This window comes from Macaca mulatta, chromosome 2, assembly GCF_049350105.2.
Source record: "Macaca mulatta isolate MMU2019108-1 chromosome 2, T2T-MMU8v2.0, whole genome shotgun sequence".
NCBI classification, from domain to species: domain Eukaryota; kingdom Metazoa; phylum Chordata; class Mammalia; order Primates; family Cercopithecidae; genus Macaca; species Macaca mulatta.
This window is the reverse complement of record NC_133407.1, coordinates 122,405,630-122,425,369: the sequence shown is the minus strand read 5'-3', so window position 1 is coordinate 122,425,369 and position 19,740 is coordinate 122,405,630. Positions and strand designations below refer to the sequence as shown.

At 36.8% G+C, this 19,740-nt stretch overlaps 1 protein-coding gene and 1 long non-coding RNA gene across 2 annotated transcripts in view; one reads left to right on the top strand and one right to left on the bottom strand.

Annotated features, from left to right (window-relative positions):
• CFAP20DC (CFAP20 domain containing) overlaps positions 1 to 19,740 on the top strand; it is a 298,458-nt gene that overhangs the window by 204,895 nt on the left and 73,823 nt on the right. Inside the window, exon 13 of the mRNA XM_001093761.5 lies at positions 6,996 to 7,373. Within this exon, the coding sequence (XP_001093761.4) occupies positions 6,996 to 7,373 (378 nt within the window). The remainder of the gene's footprint in view (positions 1 to 6,995; positions 7,374 to 19,740) is intronic.
• LOC114676368 (uncharacterized) overlaps positions 1 to 19,740 on the bottom strand; it is a 204,573-nt gene that overhangs the window by 174,171 nt on the left and 10,662 nt on the right. The gene's annotated exons all lie outside the window — the stretch shown is intronic.

Here is a 19,740-nt window from a genome sequence, read left to right as displayed (position 1 = left end):
TTTTTCATTCTGTTAGGACTATCTGTAGTTGAATTTATGCAAATAACTGTGCTCTTTAGTCGACAACAGTATACCTATACTAGCTCTGTTGTTTGCTAATGCTGTTGTTCAACTAAAAGGTGCTATCAATCCACACACTTAGTTACTAACATGATAGACAAAACTAAAAACTCCTGCTGACTCAATCTCAATTACAAATTCAAAACTACTATTAAAAGTGTGTTTTGAATATTGCAGATGTGTTTTATTACAGAACTTTTAAGACTGTTATATAAGATTTTTTTCATGGTGGATTGAATTTAAAACTCCATTGAAATATAAATAAATAGGATCATCCACTTTTACAAAGGCTAAAATAGAGTTCTATTCTGATTCACTCAACATTAAAGTTGTGGTACAAAGAGCCTGGGTCCCATCTGCTCCAAGTAGGTGGCCCTCAAGAGTCATTAAAATTATCTTTTTAAAATTACGACTCAGCAAGAGCAATCCATTTTGTGTAGCCAGAAATTATTGTCCAAATGCCCATCTGCATGTCCTTTTAAGAAATGTAGTTCGGTAGAGGAAGTGCTGGCTCCTTGGGGAAATCATTCTCATCTTCGGCGTACATATGCTGTGCTACAGTTAATCAGGCAAACTCTATTGATGTTCCTGGCACTGGGGCGTGATTGAATATTTAACAAACAAATGTTTCTGAGCCCAGAAGACAAATGGTTCAAGAGATTTGGGACTTTAAAAAAATATATATTAAGTTAAATCAAAAGGATTTTGTATTTGTTCTTCTGAGAAACAGATGAACAGATGATTGGAATGTGAAAATGGCATGACAACTTATTTGCTACTCTGACAAATTATATTCAATTGCTGTACAGGTTTTCAGTAGCTAAATGATAAACTAAAAGGAGAAAAGTGGTTATTTGTCAACCAAATCATGGTACACTAACTTCTCATGCACATAACAGATTTATATGTTATATAGAAAAAAATTCATCCCAGAACATGTTGAGCCCAAATGAATTACACACGTGAAATCAATAAACATCATCTCTACCTTATTAAAGAGGCAAAAGCATGCCTCTTCTTCTTATAACAATGCAAAGAGAGGAATAGGGTTTTGCCAGTGCACCCACTCCTAATAAATACTGTACTTTTTAAAAATTCTCCATATATTTCTTTTCTAAATGAGAAGCTGACCCAATGCAAATCAAAACACTACTCAAATTTAGTCTCCTATGTCATCTTGCCTTTCTCATTCATCCCAGTTTCTCTTTCGGAATCTGAAACCAGAATAAGTAGTTCTAGGGCAGCCAGGGCAAACAAGCCTTTGTACCCTGTCCAGATTCTCCAGTTATTTGTTCTTTCCATATATTTAAAATAGCATGGAAATGTGTTACTGTGGAAATGCAGTGTAACCAGGAGAATGCTCACCAGGGTACACAGCTAAATCCATCTGCTTCTCAGCTGATCTCCAAACCAGAGTATATCTTAGGAAAAATGTAAGATGAATGTCCATGTACATACTCATGAATATTTCTATGTATATAATCACTGCTCATGCCAAGCAAAGAGAAAGGCTTTCCACCTGAGTAAACTGCTAGAAGGAAGAAAAGGCTGTACTCTGACCCACCGCAGATGGGAAAATACACTTCTTACCAAATGCACTGGTTTTAAGGTGTTTTCTGAATGATGTGGCAAACATCTAGTTTTCCATGCAGCCCTCTAAATTCCCAAAATGGTACATCTGAAATTCCTAAAATGACATCTACTATCTTCTACCTTATGATGTTATTACTTTTTAGGTATTATTTCTCTGTTAGACTTTATACCTCTTGAAGGAGTGCCCCTGTCCTTCTTACCTATATATCTTGTATAGTGTCTAAAAATTGCCTCACACAGAGTAGGAGCTTAATAAATAGCTATTGAATTAATGTATACTGAAAACACTTCCAGTTTCTACCTATGTCATATACAAAATAACATGTCTTCATTTTTTATGATGGAAATGAATGAGTAGAGGATCTTTTGATCACAGAAATCCCACTGCCAATTGTATATGACAATTACAGGAAAATAAACTGCAATGTTTTAAAAAATTAGAGAAGACATAGCCCTGTCTCGCTACCAGACCAAATTAAAAAACATATATGCTAGTTCTACCAATACCATCTCAGAACTAGGACTTGGGAGGTGTTTACTCTATTTTTTGTTTACCTTTTTCTGTAGACAAGACTAAACTTTTATTCTTTATCTCTATGAAAAAAAAATTGCAAGAGTCACCACTTTATTACCTAGTGATTTAGAACACTGGGCATTTTTTTCAGGTAGCTCTGACAGTCTTTCAAGTTTTCTGCCTGAAGGCAGAGTTCTTCAACCATATGAACATCCTAGGGTGCCCAGACTGGTGGGGAAGGACAAACTCACCCCATAAGTGGCCTACAGCAGAGAGGGTTGCCCAGGGCCTGCAGCTGAGGTCATGCAGGGACTGTTGCATTTGCAGAAATATTTTCACCTGTCTTATTTTTTCACTTGGGCCACAAAGCAAGGGCCCACAGATTGGCACCCAATCACCATCTTTTCTTTACCCTATCTGGAACACTGAAAGATAAGTTTCTCCATCAGTTATAAATGTGTGTGTGTGTGTCAGAAGATAAAGCTAGTGTAGACAAAGAAAATGTATGCCCAGGATGAGTACCAAGAAGAAATGTTTATAAAAGATCCTTAACAATACAGTTCTCATCCTTAGTGTACTGTAGGTACACTATTTGTTAGGAGAGGGGTGTTTTTTAGTATTATTGATTATTTTAATTTACTCCTTTAGATATTTCAGTATTATATTTTTAACAGGAAAATCTCTACTTTATTTTGAAGTTTTTTTCCTGTAGTCATTCCATTTTCTATAGTCATTCCTCGTTATTTATTTCAATAGGTTTTTGGGGAACAGGCGGTGTTTGGTTACATGATAAAGTTCTTTAGTGGTGATTTCTGAGGTTTTGGTGCGCCCATCACCTGAGCAGTGTGCACTGTACACAATGTGTAGTCTTTTATCCTTCACACCCTTCTCACCCTTTCCCCTGAGTCCCCAAAGTCCATTGTATTATTCTTATGCCTTTGCACTCTCATAGTTTAGTTCCCACTTATGAGTGAGAGCATACAATATTTGACTTTCCATTCTTGAGTTACTTCACTTAAAATAATGGTCTCCAATTCCATCCAAGTTGCTGCAAATGCCATTATTTTGTTCCTTTTTATGTCTGAGTGGTATCCCATGGTGTGTGTGTGTATATGTATATATACATATATATACACATACATATATATCACATTTTCTTTATCCGCTCGTTGATTGATGGGCATTTGGGCTGGTTACACATTTTTGCAGTTGTGAATCATGCTGCTATAAACATGCGTGTGCAAGTATCTTTTTTGTGTAATGACTTATTTTCCTCTGGGTAGATACCCAGTAGTGGAATTGCTGGATCAAATGATAGTTCTGCTTTTAGCTCTTTAAGGAATCTCCACACTGTTTTCCATAGTGGTTGTACTAGTTTACATTCCCATTGTTGATGAGAATGTAAAACCTCTTGTAAGAGGTTTTAAGACCCAAGTGTACGAGAGGACTTCAAAAAGTTAATGGAAAATGCCTATTATGAGAAAACTATACATTGATTTTTAAAAAATGCACCAAAATAAACTTGTACTAACTTATTATAACATGTCTGAACAGAATCTAGTTTGGAGCACTAAGGAAGGATAAGACATCAGTTTGAAAAAAATCCCTTTTCAGAGCAATATGAATTCTGCTAAAATTGAAGCAAAAACCGACATCAAATTTATGGTGAAACTTGGATGGAAGAATGGTAAAATCATTGTTGCCTTGCAAAAAGCTTATGAGGACAATGCCCCCAAAGAAATCAGCAGTTTACAAACTTGTTTCAAGAAGGGATGAAACAATGTTAAAGATGAAGCCCTCAATGGCAGGCCATCCACATCAATTTGTGAGGAAAAAATAATTTTATTCATGCCCTAATTGAAGAGGATGAAGACTAACAGCAGAAACAATAGACAACACCTTTGACATCTCAATTAGTTCAGCTTACATAATTCTGACTGAAAAATTAAAGTTAAGCAATCCACTCAATGGGTGCCAAAACCATTGTGCCCAGATCACCTGCAGACAAGAGCGGAGCTTTCAATGGAAATTTTAAACAAGTGGGATCAAGATCCTGAAGCATTTCATTGAAGAATTGTAACAGGAGAAGAAACATGGCTTTACCACTATGATCCTGAAGACAAAGCACAATCAGAGCAATAGCTACCAAGAGGTGGGAGTGGCCCAGTCAAAGCACAAGTGGACCAGTCAGCAGCAAAGGTCATGGCAATGGTTTTGGGCATTGCTCAAGGCATTTTGCTTGTTGACTTTTTGGAGGGTGAAAGAACAAGAACATCTGCTTATTATAAGAGTGGGTTGAGAAAGTTAGCCGAAGCTTTGGCTGAAAAACACCCACAAAAGCTTCCCCACAGTCTTTCTCCACCACGACAATGCTCCTGCTCACTCCTTTCATCCAAAAAGGTCAATTTTGCAAGAGTTTTGTTGGGAAATTATTAAGTATCCACCTTATAACCCTGATTTGGCTCCTTCTGACTCCTTTTTGTTTTATAATCTTAAAAATCTTTAAGAGGCACCCTTTTTTTCAGTTAATAATATTAAAAAAGACTGCATTGGCGTGGTTATATTCCCAGCATCCTCAGTTTCTTAGGGATGGACTAAATGGCTAGCATCATGGCTTACAAAAGTGACTTGACCTTGGTGGAACTTATGTTGAGAAATAAAGTTTATATTTTTTGTTTTTATCTTTTAATTTCCTGGAGCTTTTTGAAGTCCAACCTTGGAACTTTCTTGAGAGCACAGTTGTCTGCTAATCTCAACTACATTTCACAAGAAGAAAAAAATATAAAAGGGCAGGGGTTAGGGATCTCATACTCTGTGTAAGAGACTGCAAGAATTACTCAGTATGACGTACTTTGCCTTTGACATACTGACTTGAATTCTCAAACCAGTCCAGCTTCTCTATCATCACTGCCATTGCCTTAATTCAGGCACCTCAATAATCCTAATAACAACAATACAATAGTCTACTGATTGGCCTCCAGTTCTACTGTCTCCACAAGCCAACCCAGACACTCTACAAACAGTAGCCATAAACATGTACCCATGCCTTCTATTGTGTGTCATTGTGACATTCCCTTGCTTCACACAGTGACTCCTCTTTGCCTTCAGAATACAGTCCCTGGATGGCAGGGATTATGTTCTGGTCTATCATTACACTCCAAGCATCTGTAGCACCTAGATGAACTTGGCCCGTGATGAGGAAGAAAGGAAGACAGAATAGTGAATAAGCTAGATTCCCTGTAATTAAAAGCTTTTGTAGATCTCTCCCTTGTCCCTTGCCCAACCGAGAGCAAACTCTCTCACTTTTACCCATGCTTCACTTCTGTAAGGAAGATTTCACCAGAGATTGTAATCATTATGTTGAGTGTGTATGATGGTCAAACATTCAGGAAGAAATTGAACAGTCCAATCAGTCACCCAAATATTTGTTTTTAAAATGCCAACCCTTAGAAATAACTAGATGCTGGGTTCTGTATGTCTATAAATTGAAGGGTGAAGGAATAGCTTACTGAAACTGAATGTTAAGATACGCATTGTTAGACACCAAATAATGTCTTCAAAATGTTCTCTGCTTTTTTGTTTTTTCTCTATTCTAAGTTTATCATTTCACATCCATTTATTATATTTTTTGTTTGGTTGGTTGTTTTTTGTTTGTTTGTTTGTTTGTTTTTAGATGGAGTTTCGCTCTTGTTGCCCAGGCTGGGGTACAGTGGTGCGATCTCGCCTCACTGCAACCTCCGCCTCCCGGGTTCAAGCGATTCTCCTGCCTCAGCCTCCCGAGTGGCTGGGATTACAGGCATGCATCACCACACCCGGCTAATTTTGTATTTTTTTTAGTAGAGACGGGGTTTCTCCATGTTTGTTAGGCTGGTCTCGAACTCCCAACCTCAGGTGATCCACCTGCCTTGGCCTCCCAAAGTGCTGGGATTACAGGCATGAGCCACTGTGCCCCACCATATATATTTAAATAAATTAGTCAAATTGGAAGAATCTACCATGACAAGTACATGCAGTGATCACACAGTTTAAATGTATTATTTTATAACATAAAAATCTATCAATTGAAATAGCACTACATTTCTCATTTTCATTATCTACTTTCATTACCATTGATTTCATGTTTGTAATTCTTCCTTTATCAGATTTTTTAAATTTAAACTTTTGCATTTCTATGGATAATCACAGAACTATGGACTTGTAAAATTATTGTAGCTTTCATTGTCAGCTTTCCAAGTATTTATATTTAATGAGGTTCACATTTTGTGGAAAAATACCTTTCTAAAACTAAAATTTTCAGTAAGAAAAATACTTTATAAAACATGTTCCATTATCTATTGCTCTTGAAAAACAAAACTGCCCTACAATAAGGTAAAAATGCTTCCCTAGGCCCACTTGTATTTATTAATAGAGTACCATTTCTCTGCTTAAGTAGGCTAAATACCGTAAGTTCTAGTTATTTCTTTTTCCATGGAGTTAACTTATCAGAAAGTCAAAGTATAGGATTCTTAGATGTTTTAGATGACTTGCTCTGGATTCTCTTCTTTTAGACATTTTTACTTCTTAAATGTTCTCTTGTTATTCATGAGTAAAAAATATGCCTTATCCAGACCAACTACTGTATAGCAGGACATTTTAGCAAATGGTTTATACCTATTTGCATTGCTACTTTTAGTTACTCATGTTTTTCTTTGCCGATTAAAGTAAAATCTACATATACGTGCTTTTGCTTTATTCATAGAAAATATGAATTTATTAAGAACTTGTACTCAGTAACTTATTCACTGCAAATTTCTGCTCAAAATGATTTTTACTTTGTTCCCCAACATAGGGTGACCACAGTATCCAGGGTTCTCGAGGCCCAACAACTGGTCCTTCGGAGTTAACTCAGTTAACATCAGAGAGCCTGCTGGGGGAGGCTGCAAAGCGGACAAGTAAGGAATATCTAAAGAGCGCCTACACAGAAGCAGGAGCAACAGAAAGCCAGGATTCCTCGGCAGAGCAAATAGATAGAAACAACTTTCAAATGAGTTTGTTGCCTACAACATGCTTTTCTCCAACTGGAAGAAGGTGTGGATCCTGTCAGAAAACTCCAGACCCTGTAATCAAAGCGAAGGACCTACCAGCCCAGCAAGTGCCAGCTTCACTAAACAAAACCTCCCTGAAAGAAATCTCAGGGGAAAGGCTGAGCTCGATCCCCGAAGCATCTGTAAGTGGTTCCGTGTGGTTTACAGATGCTGGCAATGCATCCTGCTGTGTTCCGTTCTATTGCACACATGTTTTTAGCAGTATCTCTTTTTCATCATTTGGGTGATCAGTATTGTATTTTCTTTCTTATTCTGATGTGTTTTAGTTTGGTAACAGCAGCTGTTAAAGAGTCTACTGCACATCCCAAGGATAATAGAATACCTCATGTTTTTAATGAGAAAGATAATTATGTAATTTTCATCATAGCAGTTATTTTATTTTCTAGTTACTTCCCATAATTTGTAGTTATCCCTGCCTGCAAATTATAAATGATGATCTTATTTTTCAGCGAAAAGCTTGCCAGTAAAATTGACAAATTTTCAATAACAATCTACATTAGGAGCCGTAAAAACATCATTATTCTATTCACTTTCTGGTCTCTCTACAGCAGTTCCCCAAATAATAAATGATATGAGTGAAGGTTAACAGTAAAGCAGTGTCATCGAATAAATCCCGCAGCTAGTTTGGTGGCTGTATTCGTGTCCATCAGATTGAGTTTTTCCTTCCTATATTAGTACTTTTCTTCCTTCAATTCCCCTATAAGCTGCACTTAGAAACTAGAAAACAAATGAGGCTATGCAGAACAAAGGACATGTATATTCCATTTTTTAAAACATTAAAGATTTTCTTTATGTTTCATGTCCTAAATATTCTGTGGGTGTTGCATTGTAAAGTTTTGGTTCAATTATGTTCTAAGCAAGTTAGAGTGGATTAATTGTTACCTGGCATAGGTAGTAGATATATTCATCACTATCATCAGCAAAATAGAAGTGGCTAATATTTTGTGAACATTGATCATGTGCCAGTCACTGTGCCAAGCCCTGTTCCATGAAGTACTCCACTTAATCCTCACAGCAACCCTGCAAGATAAGGGCTGCCATTATTCGCACATCATTTTCAGATGAGGAAACTTAAGTTTAGAATGGTTATGCAGTTTGTTCAAGGACAACAGCTAGTTAGTTGAGGAGGGACAACTTGAATCTAGATACTGACTCTAGAACTGTTGCCCATATCCAGCCTGCTATGCGGCATAAACATGGGTTAAGTCTTGTAGAACTGATGCCTCTGTCAAGAAACATCCAAAGATAGAACTGAAATGTGTTCCTCTTTTTCGATCACATGCATGTGTGCGCTTGTCTTTGTATGTGTTTGTGTACATGAGAAAATAGTAAATCACTTAATCTAGTGAAAATGTATTTGCTTTGTGGTGATTTAGGATGAAAGTTGTCAGTAATTTTTTGCATGTTTTTCATTTTTGAAAACTTTTGTAAAACAAACGTTCTTGCTCCACCTAATTGTAATTTTTTTCCTTTGGTTATGCTAATGAATTTGAGTGTAGCTAATAGACTAGCCTTATAGATTTATTCTATGGTACTGTTTCACTTGACTGCAGCCAATACTGGGCTGCCAAAAACAGAAACAAAGCAAGTCTTTGAGAAGCATTCCACTTAGGTTCCTCCCTAATTTCTTGTCCGCTACCTTCTATTAGATAGAGTCTGTCATCCTGTATATCCAAAAACTTAATGATTTTCGATCTTTTTATTTTTTCTTTAGAAGTAGAACCAGTGCACAAAGATAAGTTTGGAAACTTCAGGCACAAATGAACTTGAAGTACTCAACAAAGTACACTACCTAAAAAATAGTTCTCTCTAATAATACCAGGAAATAATAAAAGGAACAAAGAGACCAAAGTTTGGAGGAAGAGCCAGGGACTTACTCTCACCTGTTATCTTCATTTAAGAGGCTTTTCTGATAAGACAGTTTCCAGAACCCACAAAGCACAAGCCTGGTATGTCTCTTCTTCCTCAAAAGAACACTATGAGAATACTCATTCCTTTTTACATTAAGGAGACTGACTCAGAGCAATCATTTCAAAGGGATGAAGAAGGGGAAGGAACTTAATCTTTGAGGGGTTAAAGGTATAAAGGCCTTGTTTCCCATACGTGCAGAGAAGTTTGAACTCAGTATCAAAACTCAGACCAATAAAATGTTGTGTCTCAGCTAGGTGTGGTGGCTGACACCTGTAATCCCAGCACTTTGGGCAGCTGAGGCAGGAGGATCACTGGAGCCCAGGAGTTGGAGACAGCCTGGTCAACAGAGTAAGACCTCTTCTCTACAAAAAAAAAAAATAAAGAAAAAAATTTTTTTTTCACATGATGATATGCACCTGTAGTCCCAGCTACTTGGAAGGCTGAGATAGGAGGAATTTTTGAGCCCGGGAGTTCAAGGCTGCACTGAGCCATGATCACACCACTACACTCCAGCCTGGATGACAGGCAAGACCTTGTCCCAAAAAAAAAAAAAAAAAAAAAAAAAAAGTTGTATCTCGGCCCACATGATCATTACCATCTATGGCTCACATTTGTGAATGTGATCATCTTAGTTTAACAGGATACAAAATAATTGAAGTCATAAAGCAGTGCGCCTCATTTCAAAGCAAATTTACAATGAGAATGGAGTGTTCTTCCATAGACACCTTTTAGACAACAGCATTTTCTCCACTTGGTATTTGCAGCTAAGAATCTATGAAAATGAGTTTCCTCAGAGTGCTGTATGCTTACTAACTCACAAAGGGATTTTTCCCCAGATCCCAGAGACCCATGGGGTGACTTTTTAAAAATAACTACTTTATTGAGACTAAATTCACACAACATAGAATTCATCCTCTTAAAGTGTACAATTCACTGGTTTTTAGTGTGTTCACAGAGTTGTGCAACCATCACCACTATCTAATTTTAGATCATTTTCAGCATCCCAAAAGAAGCCCCATACCCAGTAGTAGTTACTCCCCATTACTCCTCCCCATAAACTCTTGACAACCACTAATTTATTTTTTGTCTGTATGGATTTGCCTATTCTGGACATTTCATATAAATAGAATCATATAATATGTGGCCTTTTGTGTATGACCGCTTTCATTTAGCATACTGTTTTCAAGGTTCATCCATGTTGCATCACTTCATTCCTTTTTACACCTGAACCCATGGTATGGATATGCCGTATTTGTTTATTCATTTATCAGTTGATGGACATCTGAGTGGTGTCTACTTTTTGGCAGTTATGAATGATACTGTTATGAACATTTGTGTGCAAGTTTTCACCTGGGTATATGTTTTCAATACTCTTGAGTATATACACCTAGGAGTGGAATTTCTGGGTCATATGGAACTCTATGTTTAACTTTTGAGGAAATGCCAAACTTTCTCCAAAGCAGCTGCACCATTTTACATTCCAACCAGGAATGCACAAGGGTTCCAGTGTCTCCATGTCCTAGTCAATGTTTCTTGTCTCTTTTTTACATTAAGGCCTTTCTAGTGGGTGTGAAGTGGTATCTTACTGTAATTTTGATATCCATTTCCCTCATGACTAATGATGTTGAGCATCTTCTCATGTGCTCATTAGCCATTTGCATATCTCTTTTGGAGAAATGCATATTCAAATCCTTTGCCTATTTTTAAATTGGGTTGTCTTTTTATTGTTCAGTTGTAGGAGTTCTTTATATTTATTTTAGATAAAAGTCCCTTATTAGATATATGATTTGCAGGTATTTTCTTTTATTCTGTGGGTTTTCTATGCATTTCTTTATGATGTCTTTTGAAGCACAAAAGTTTTTAATTTTGATGAAATTCAGTTTACCTATTTTTTTTTCTTCTGTTGCTTGTGCACTTGGTATTGTAGCTATGAAACAACTGCCTAATCCAAGGCCACAAAGATTTATTCCTGTGTTTTCTTCTAAGCATTTTATAACTTTAGCTTTTAAGTTTATTTCTATGATCTATTTTGATCTAATTTTTCATATGTGGTGTTGGGGGATGGGTCCACCTATTTTTTTTTCTTTTTTTTGCATAAATATCCAGTTGTCCCAGAACCATTTTTTGAAATGACTATGTTTTCCCCATTAAATTGACCGTGCATGTAAGAATTGTTTTTCTGGTCTCCCAATTCTATTCCATTGATCTATATACCTATTCATATGCCAATACCACACTGTCTTGATTACTGTAGCTCTATAGTAAGCTTTGAAATCAAGAAATGTGAATCCTTCCACTTTGCTCTTTCTTTTCTTCATTGTTTTTGCTATGCTGGGTCCCTTGCATTTCCACATGAATTTGAGGATCACCTTGTCAATTTCTGTGAAAAAGGCAGCTGGGATTTTGGTAAGGATTGCACTGAATCTGTAGATCAGTTTGGGAAATATTGCCATCTTTTATTTCTAAGTGTTTTATTCTTTTTGATGCTATGGTGAATGGAATTGTTTTCTTAATTTTATTTTGATTTGTTCATTGCTAATGTATAGAAATACAATTGATTTTTGTATGTTGATTTTGTATCTTGAAACCTTGGTGAATTTATTACTTCTAGTAGTTTTTTTTTTTTTTTTAATTTCATGTGGTGTGTCTATATGCAAGATCATGTCATTGCAAATAGAGATAGGTTACTTCTTCCTTTCCAGTCTGGATGCCTGTTATTTCTTTTTTCTTGCCTGATTTCCCCCACAAATGGACTTAATTTGAATGGAAGTTTTTCTTTATTTCATGGTAGTTAAGATTTAATGCTTTGACTATTGTAGCTCTGGTATTGAACTCTAACACAGACATCATAAGTCCAGTCAGGCCTAGAAGGATACTATTAGTGTGAGTCATAGGAAATGTCCTTGATGCAAGAAGAAAATTTTGAGAAAGATTGTGGGGCTAGAAGTCTTTCTAATATTACTATGAATGTAGGTACAAAATCATCTTTGCTGGCTAGCATTGTAGTTCATATATTTAGAGCACTAACATGTTGGTGATTTCTATCACCTAAGCTGTGTCTCTAAAATAAAGGCCCTCTAGATGATGGAATACAGCTCTTTTGGCTCTACTTCTGGATAAGTAAGAACATCTCCTTTTCTCTTGAGCACCTACCAGGCCAGATATTCTCCCAGGTGCTAGACATGTAACAGTTGACTAAGACAGATAAGGCCTCTTTCCTCATGTCTGTTGGGAGGGAGACATAAACAAATTGTTCGTGAATTAATTATAAACCATGATAAGTACTGTGAAAGACCGTGGAAGGAACTTAGCCATCAACTTAGCAATCAAGGTACTGCAATCAGGAATTGTAAGTAGACATCCCATTGAAAATCTGTGCTCTTGCAAAGTGCCAATGTGAAGCAACTTGAAGACAAAGGAAAATAAGACTCTTACAAAAGGAGATACAAGAGAACTGTCCTAATCCCGTGATATGGAAGAGTACTAGTAATTCTTAAGGAATGCTTACTGAAAATGATTTGCTAACTGCTTGGTAAACTTGTTCTTGCAATGTTTTATTCATATTTTAATAGAGTTATCTATTATTAGGTTCAAATATTTTTAATTAAGAAAGAAGTACAACCCTCTGGGTAATATTGCAACCATGTAGATAGCTGGTAATTAAACTTTTTCCCACGTATAACTGTATTCAAACAATTTTGAACGAATCATTTTAAACTGGCAAATGTCATTATGTGTTTCTTTAAACAAACAAACAAAAGACTTATGTAACAGGCTTTGTAGCTCCAGAAAACGTTTGAGCTTACTGAAGAATGCTTAGTTTCATAAGAAAGACCAAATATGCTACCAATTATAAATTCAGGTATTCTCTTTAGGAAAAAAAGAGACATGACTTTTAATAGGAAAAGAATTGTAAAATGAGCCATGTAACTTTTGACTTTAACCTTCACATCTCCATTTTTGAAAATCAAAACTGAATTATGGAAGGACACTTTTGAATATATTTTAGGCCATAGAATAGTGTGAGAACATTTTTCCCTTTAATTATCAAGCTATTTCCTTTGGATAATGTAAAAGAATTAGTTTCATTTCTGCCCTGATATACTTGAACTCAGTATTGGAGAAAATCTATCATCACATTTTTTAAAGTAATAAAAGTCTCTGCAATTTGTGCTCTATAAACTTAGAGAAAAAATGAATTTGTAAATTATTTTAGTATTTTTAAAGCATTGTTTCATTATATAAAATTCTGCCTTTTCTAGGGTATATAATACTCTTTGTTGAAGCCATCTGTCTCTCTTCCCATTTGCCACTCAAATTGGCCATTTGCAACTGTTTTTCCAACAATACCCCATTGTTTGAAGAATCCATAAATGTCTTTCTGACCCTTCTCTCCCTTCAGCTACAACAACATTGCATTATTTCAAAACGCCTGTTTCAGAGTCAGGTCACCCTGTGTGTTAGACATATGTTCATTGCCCTGGCCAACAGTGCAGGTTCACTTAGGGGTGGTTCTCCCTCCTTTAGCAGTTTCTACCACATGTGCCCACTGGCCTCATGCTGCCCTGGGTCACTTGATAAACAGCCTTCCCCAAACAGAACCCTCTGTCAAAGCTATCTACATTTTCATTCTCCATGACTGAAAAGTCAAAAGCAGTGGACACCATGGCTCAGAGCACCAGCTGGAATCAGACAGGCCTGGAGTTGAGTCCTGGCTTTGTTCTTTCTTATCTATGCAACCTTGGACACATTTCTTAATGTCCTTGAGCCTCAGTTACCTCATCTATAAAATGGAGAAAATAATACCTGTCCCACAGGGTTGTTTTGAGTGTAAAATTAGATAGCACATGTAGAACACCTAGCCCCTAATCTGAAGTGTACTTTCTTCTACCTTTTGCTGAGTGGTTAGGCAGAAATATAAACCAGTATGACTGGCATTCTAAAGCAAATGAAACCTTTTCAAATTCATAAAATTCCATAAATTAATTACAGATACTGTTCTGTAAGGGTGGTGGCTCTGTGGTTGTGTGCTTCCTGCTCGCTATTTATAGTTGAATCAAGTGCTAACAGAGTGAATTTCTGTGTGCCTTCTGCCAGGTAACATATTGGCATGTTCTCAGGGATACCCTAAAGAGAGAAAAATATTTATTTATAAGCAGGAAGCAGTGTCTCTCTGATCATTCCCCAGAGGCCACCCTCTGTGTGTCTACCTTGTTCACACAGCTAAGTTGCAGATGTGTAGCTTCCTGCTTGAGGTCTTGAATTGAATTTGGGCAGAACTAGTAGCAGTTCATAAACCGTAATGCTAACCATGGTGACAATGTTTCCTTTACTAAGTGGGACACTCCTACCAATAGCTTTTGGAAAACAGTCTGATATTTGATGTTTTGTCAAAACTGCACTCATTTCTTGTCTCAGAAAAGACAAGGTCCTTATCTCAGTTTTGTCTGTCAGTGCACTGCTGGGGATATTGCTGAAACTGCAGAATTTGGTGATTAAATAACATTTCCACTACCAGTAAAAGTATTTGAATTAGGCATAGAAATTTTCCAGGTGTAACTTGTTCCTATCCGTCTGCTTTCTTTTTAAATATTTTTCAGACTGAAGCCTTGCTGTGCTACAGAACGGTTTGTTTCTTTCATTTTCTTTGTAGCTAATGTTTAATGTAATGGTTGCAAAGGCAAAACGGTGTGGAGTAGAAGTATTTTTAAATAAGTAAAATGGAATTATGGTTCAAGTTTTGGGTAATGGTATGGAATAGCAGAAGTCACTAAGACATTTTGATATCTCCATTTCTGAGCAGCTTGGTATGCAAAGAATGCGCCCATTATTCTAATGAAGAGGAGAAATTTCAAGTTCTCAAAAGTTTCAGAAATTGTAGTTAGAAAGAATTGACAGACATTAAGGTGCTATCAGAAGTATGAGTTGGCTGTTTAGCCAACACTATGATGGTTCACTGTCAATTCTTTAATATTCTAGTGCTAAGGTTAGCATCCTACTCATCAAATGTTTATTGAAGACATTTATCTTCTCTGCTGTCTTGGTTTTCCAGGTTTTAAATAGGAGCAAGTCGTATTCACCTCTTCATGGAAAAGGTACTAAGCTGAGTGTATTTCCTAAAAGCACTGAGATCTGAAGTCCTTGACTCAGAAGCTTTTATGTGACTTTAATGGTTTGAGGTATCTCCCATATGCCAGGCCTTCTACAAGGTGCTCCTTACTTTATCTCGTCTTTATCTCCAACCCTCACAAGAGGCCTTATTGTTCCTGTTTGACAGACAAGGAAGCAGAAAGACTCCACCTCACTGTTGTCTAGATTGTGACAAAGCAGTGTCAAATCCAGGAGTTAGGGACAGAAAAGCCAGGGCACCTTCCACCACAATGGGCTGCTACCCCCAATTAGAGGCCACTGAAAAAAATTCCATGATCATGTGACAACTTAACTTCTCTTGCCACTTTATGCTTTAAAGTATTTTAATATGCAAAAGCACACACAAATGTTGGTATATCTGTCATTATTCAACCAAAGCTTTACATTCTAAAACAGTTCAAGCTTACTTAAAGTTATCTTCTTCCCACTCCAGACATATCAGTTGGCTTACCTCCTCTATTTTCATTTCTGTAAACAGTCTCAGTAATAATTTTCCTGCTGGTTCTTTAAATAATATCTTAAACTACCATTTATTGAATGGCTACTATGCTTGTCCCATGTACAAGGCTACAAGGATATGCCCCATAGATGGCATATCCTTGAATATAGTATGAAACCTATTCAATGTGATTTTACTATATTCCTTCTAGTGTATAGTTCATTGTTAAGCTTGAAACGTACCCTGAACTCAGAAGATAGGTGTGGGAAAATTAAAATTTGTTTTTCAATTCACTTTAAGGTTAGTAAGAAGAGTTCAGTTCTATTTGTCAGAGAATTCTTTCTGAAAATTAGCAAGCTATCACAGCAAAATGTATGGAAGTATATTTCTATTTAGGTCATAGAGTAAAAGGTTATTCTATATAAATATAGCACATCAATATAAAAATACTTTTTACAAAACCTTTCATGCATGTTCCTCCCCAAAGAAGAGAGAGATGTGTGAGATGGAAACTTATCTATCTCTTTACAAGGAATTTTGCCACCAGTTGATTTAATTACCCAAGAATCCTCTACCTGAGACATTCTTAAGTGAGTGATGTGCACAGTTAATGAAGTATGAGTTGAGCCAGGCTTATGAAATGTCTTCAGGGTCACATTCTAAAATGCTTATGACAGATAATTCAAAGGCAGCATCAAGTCTGGTTATGCCTAGGTCCATGTGCCTGCCATGAACATAGCACACGATCTAGATTCTGACCAGCTGGTTATGGCCTAACCCCTGATTCCTGCTATGTAACTCAATATAGCATCCCTTAAATTTAGTAAAATTTTTCAAGTTGTGCTGTGGCTTGGTCTTTAAGTTTTAATTTACTCTTTTGCATGGTAGAGACGTGTGCTAAAAGCTACCATACATTGTGAATGAACTATGTGCACAAATATGTGTCACTTACAGCTTGTGCTTGTGGCTACTGTCTTCTCTCCATTCCTTTTGTTATTGGGCCTACATCCCCAATGAATCAGGTTAAACTCTTGGGTGTGATGCCTAGCTCAAGAATCTGAAACAAATTTTCAGGAATGCTAGTGAAGAGATGCCCTGGAACATTAATTTACCATCACCTATTATTTAAAATGTCACTGTGGAGATTAAACACTGTCTGCAAATAGCAATAGAGAGGAGATTAATCCTCAAATTCAAATGGCAGTTAAAGTTTAAAATTAGCTTTGGAAAACGGACTTCTAGTACTTTTCCTACTGTCGTGTTGGGGTCCAAAAACATCTTCCAGAACTTTCTAATGACAGCTATAAAGTTTTAATAAATATAAATTTCAAACCACCAGTGATACTGGCTCCCAGGTGCATTTACAAAATGCTTTTTTTGCCCCTGCTGAGACTGTTTAGATTGAATTTTCCAGTGATTCACAAGTGAGCCTTAGACTTTGTTGTTGATTGGAGAGAAGTGTGCATATTATAAGCCTATATGTTGATGAGTTTTCACAAACTGAACACACCCATGTAACCATCTTCTGGATCAAGAAAGAGCAAGACCAGCACCCCAGAAGCCCCATTGTGCTCCCTCCCTGTCACTATTCCTTCCTCACAACTAATTATCCCCATGTTTGATTTTACCAATATGTACTCTTTTGTGTCTGGCTTCTCTCACTTAGCATTTTGTTCATGAGATTCAATACATCACTCATTTCACTACTGTATTGTGTTCCGCTGTGTGATTGTATCATTCTTTTTGTATCCATTCTACTGTTGATGGGCACGTGGGCAATTTCCATTTGGAAGCTATTAAGAATATATCTTTTGGTAGAATCTTAGACTTTTAATAAAACTTGGGCAGGGAAAGGGAAGCCATTTGGTCTCTTAAGGTTTAGAATAAATTATAGGTATTCTTATCCTTGGTGCTTTGGAACAGTGTTACTGACTTCATTGCTGGAACAGTAATGTATAAGTATTACTTGATAGTCTATTTAATTATTTGATATGAACACAAGCTCCCTACTTCCAGGTTGCCCCCTGTTTTTCTGCCTGATGGTTGGAACTTGCTGCCATATTGCCCTCCTTCTCCTTCAAGCCCCTTCTTAGGGACCATCTCCTCCATCCTTTATGAAGGTTTAACTGATCCTCCACAAAATGGTCTTTCTCTTTTCTGAAATGCCAGACCATTTTGTATATCTCCCTTCTCTTATGTTGTTTTTAATAATATATCCTAAGTTAAGCCACCATTTCCTTTGTAGTAGTGCTTTTTTTAAAAGTTACACTGGGAATAATTTTTTTAAAATACAAAGGTAGATATTGTTTGATAGTCCTTGTATTAAAAGTTTTTGCAACATCATGTCTCCTGGGCCATGACTATCAGGCACTGTCACAATGCAAGCCCGATACTGAAAGAGTCTCACAGATTTTATAGGCTCCAGAAAAAAAGTAACATCCCAGCTTTCTCCCAATTTTCTTCCTCTTCAACCCATAAAGAACAGAGTGAGGTTCTTGGTCTGATCTTATCCCATGGCCATGTCTCATTTTTCTCCACACCTCCACTGTAGATTTAGCCTTGTGTCACCCAACGTTTAGCAGAACTGGTTCCTATCTGAGGCTCCCAAACTTCTATCATCAGATATTTGATTGATTAAACTATTCTGTCCTAGCAGCTTAAGGAATAGATTGGGCGAAGGGCATCAAGTTGAAAGGTTGTTTCTGTTTGATATGTTTTATGTTTTTGCTGGAGTTATCAGTTTTCCTTTTAATCATTATCAAGGACCTATGTGATCATTAATACTATACCTCAACATATACTACCTTATTTTGGAATTCCTTCTTTATAGCTCTCAATTGCCCTGATAGATGTAGGGTGTATGAAAGCAAGGCCATATCTTAATCGTCTTTGTAACTTCACTGGCTTAGGCTCCCAATAATGTCTAGAGAAAGATCAGTGAAAACGAATGACTTGAATGGCTTGGAGAGCAAAGGACTGGCCTGCGAATCTGAGCACAGCTGAATTGTGTATAGCCTTCAGACCATTGCCTCGTTCCCAGGACAAATCTGATTGATAATGTCTCCCCTCTTTCCTACAAGGATATTTTGAGATGAAATTGAGTTATACATAACATTTTGAGCCTTTCAGAGATAGTATTACATAAGCCACTTTGCCTCTCAGCAGTGGTGTAATTTAGTTAGATAACATCTTGTGCTGGAGTCCACTTTAATGCAAAGACTTTATTGCAAAGCTTCTTAAAAATAACGAATAAATGATTTAGCCTTTCTGGTGATTTTGAAATGATTTAAGAGATTGCAAATCAAAAACATTTCGAAAGACTAAGTTAATTACCTGACTCCACCACCAGTTGCTTTATTAGTGATGCTGGGGAAAGTTGCTTTCTTCTCTCTACTGGATTTTGGCTGCCCCTTCCAAGGTGTTGTCAGAATACATTTTGCTGTTGTATGAAATAAAATCATGGAAATGCAGAGTTTTAAGCAAATATAGATCAACAGTGCCTGGCACATAATAGGGTCTCAGTAAGTTTCTACAGAATAAATTAATGAATCAATCTATTTCCATTATTGCAGTGGAATATAGGGAATATCCCAGCTACCTATTCCTTCAGCCTCAGCTTCAATACTGCCTGCCAGTGGTGGGAGTCCTTCTGAAGGCCACTAACTCCATTTGTCAACAAATTTAATTACTCTCAAATGCCACCTTAGACTTCTGTGAGATTTTCTATAATTCCACTGGGCGGTTAGTCACATCTGTGCTGCATTCCGCAGACATCTTACTCATACCTCTGTTGTTGTATTTCTCACAGTACATTAGAATTCCAGTTATATAATACCTCTCAAGTCTCCCTTTGTAGACTGTGAACTCTATGAGGACAGAAGTATGTCTTGTTTTCTTTATGCTCCCAGTTCCTAGCATATTACAGAATGAATGAAAGACTGGAAGAAGGGGGACAGAGAAAATGAGCAGAAAAAATAATAATAACAGGG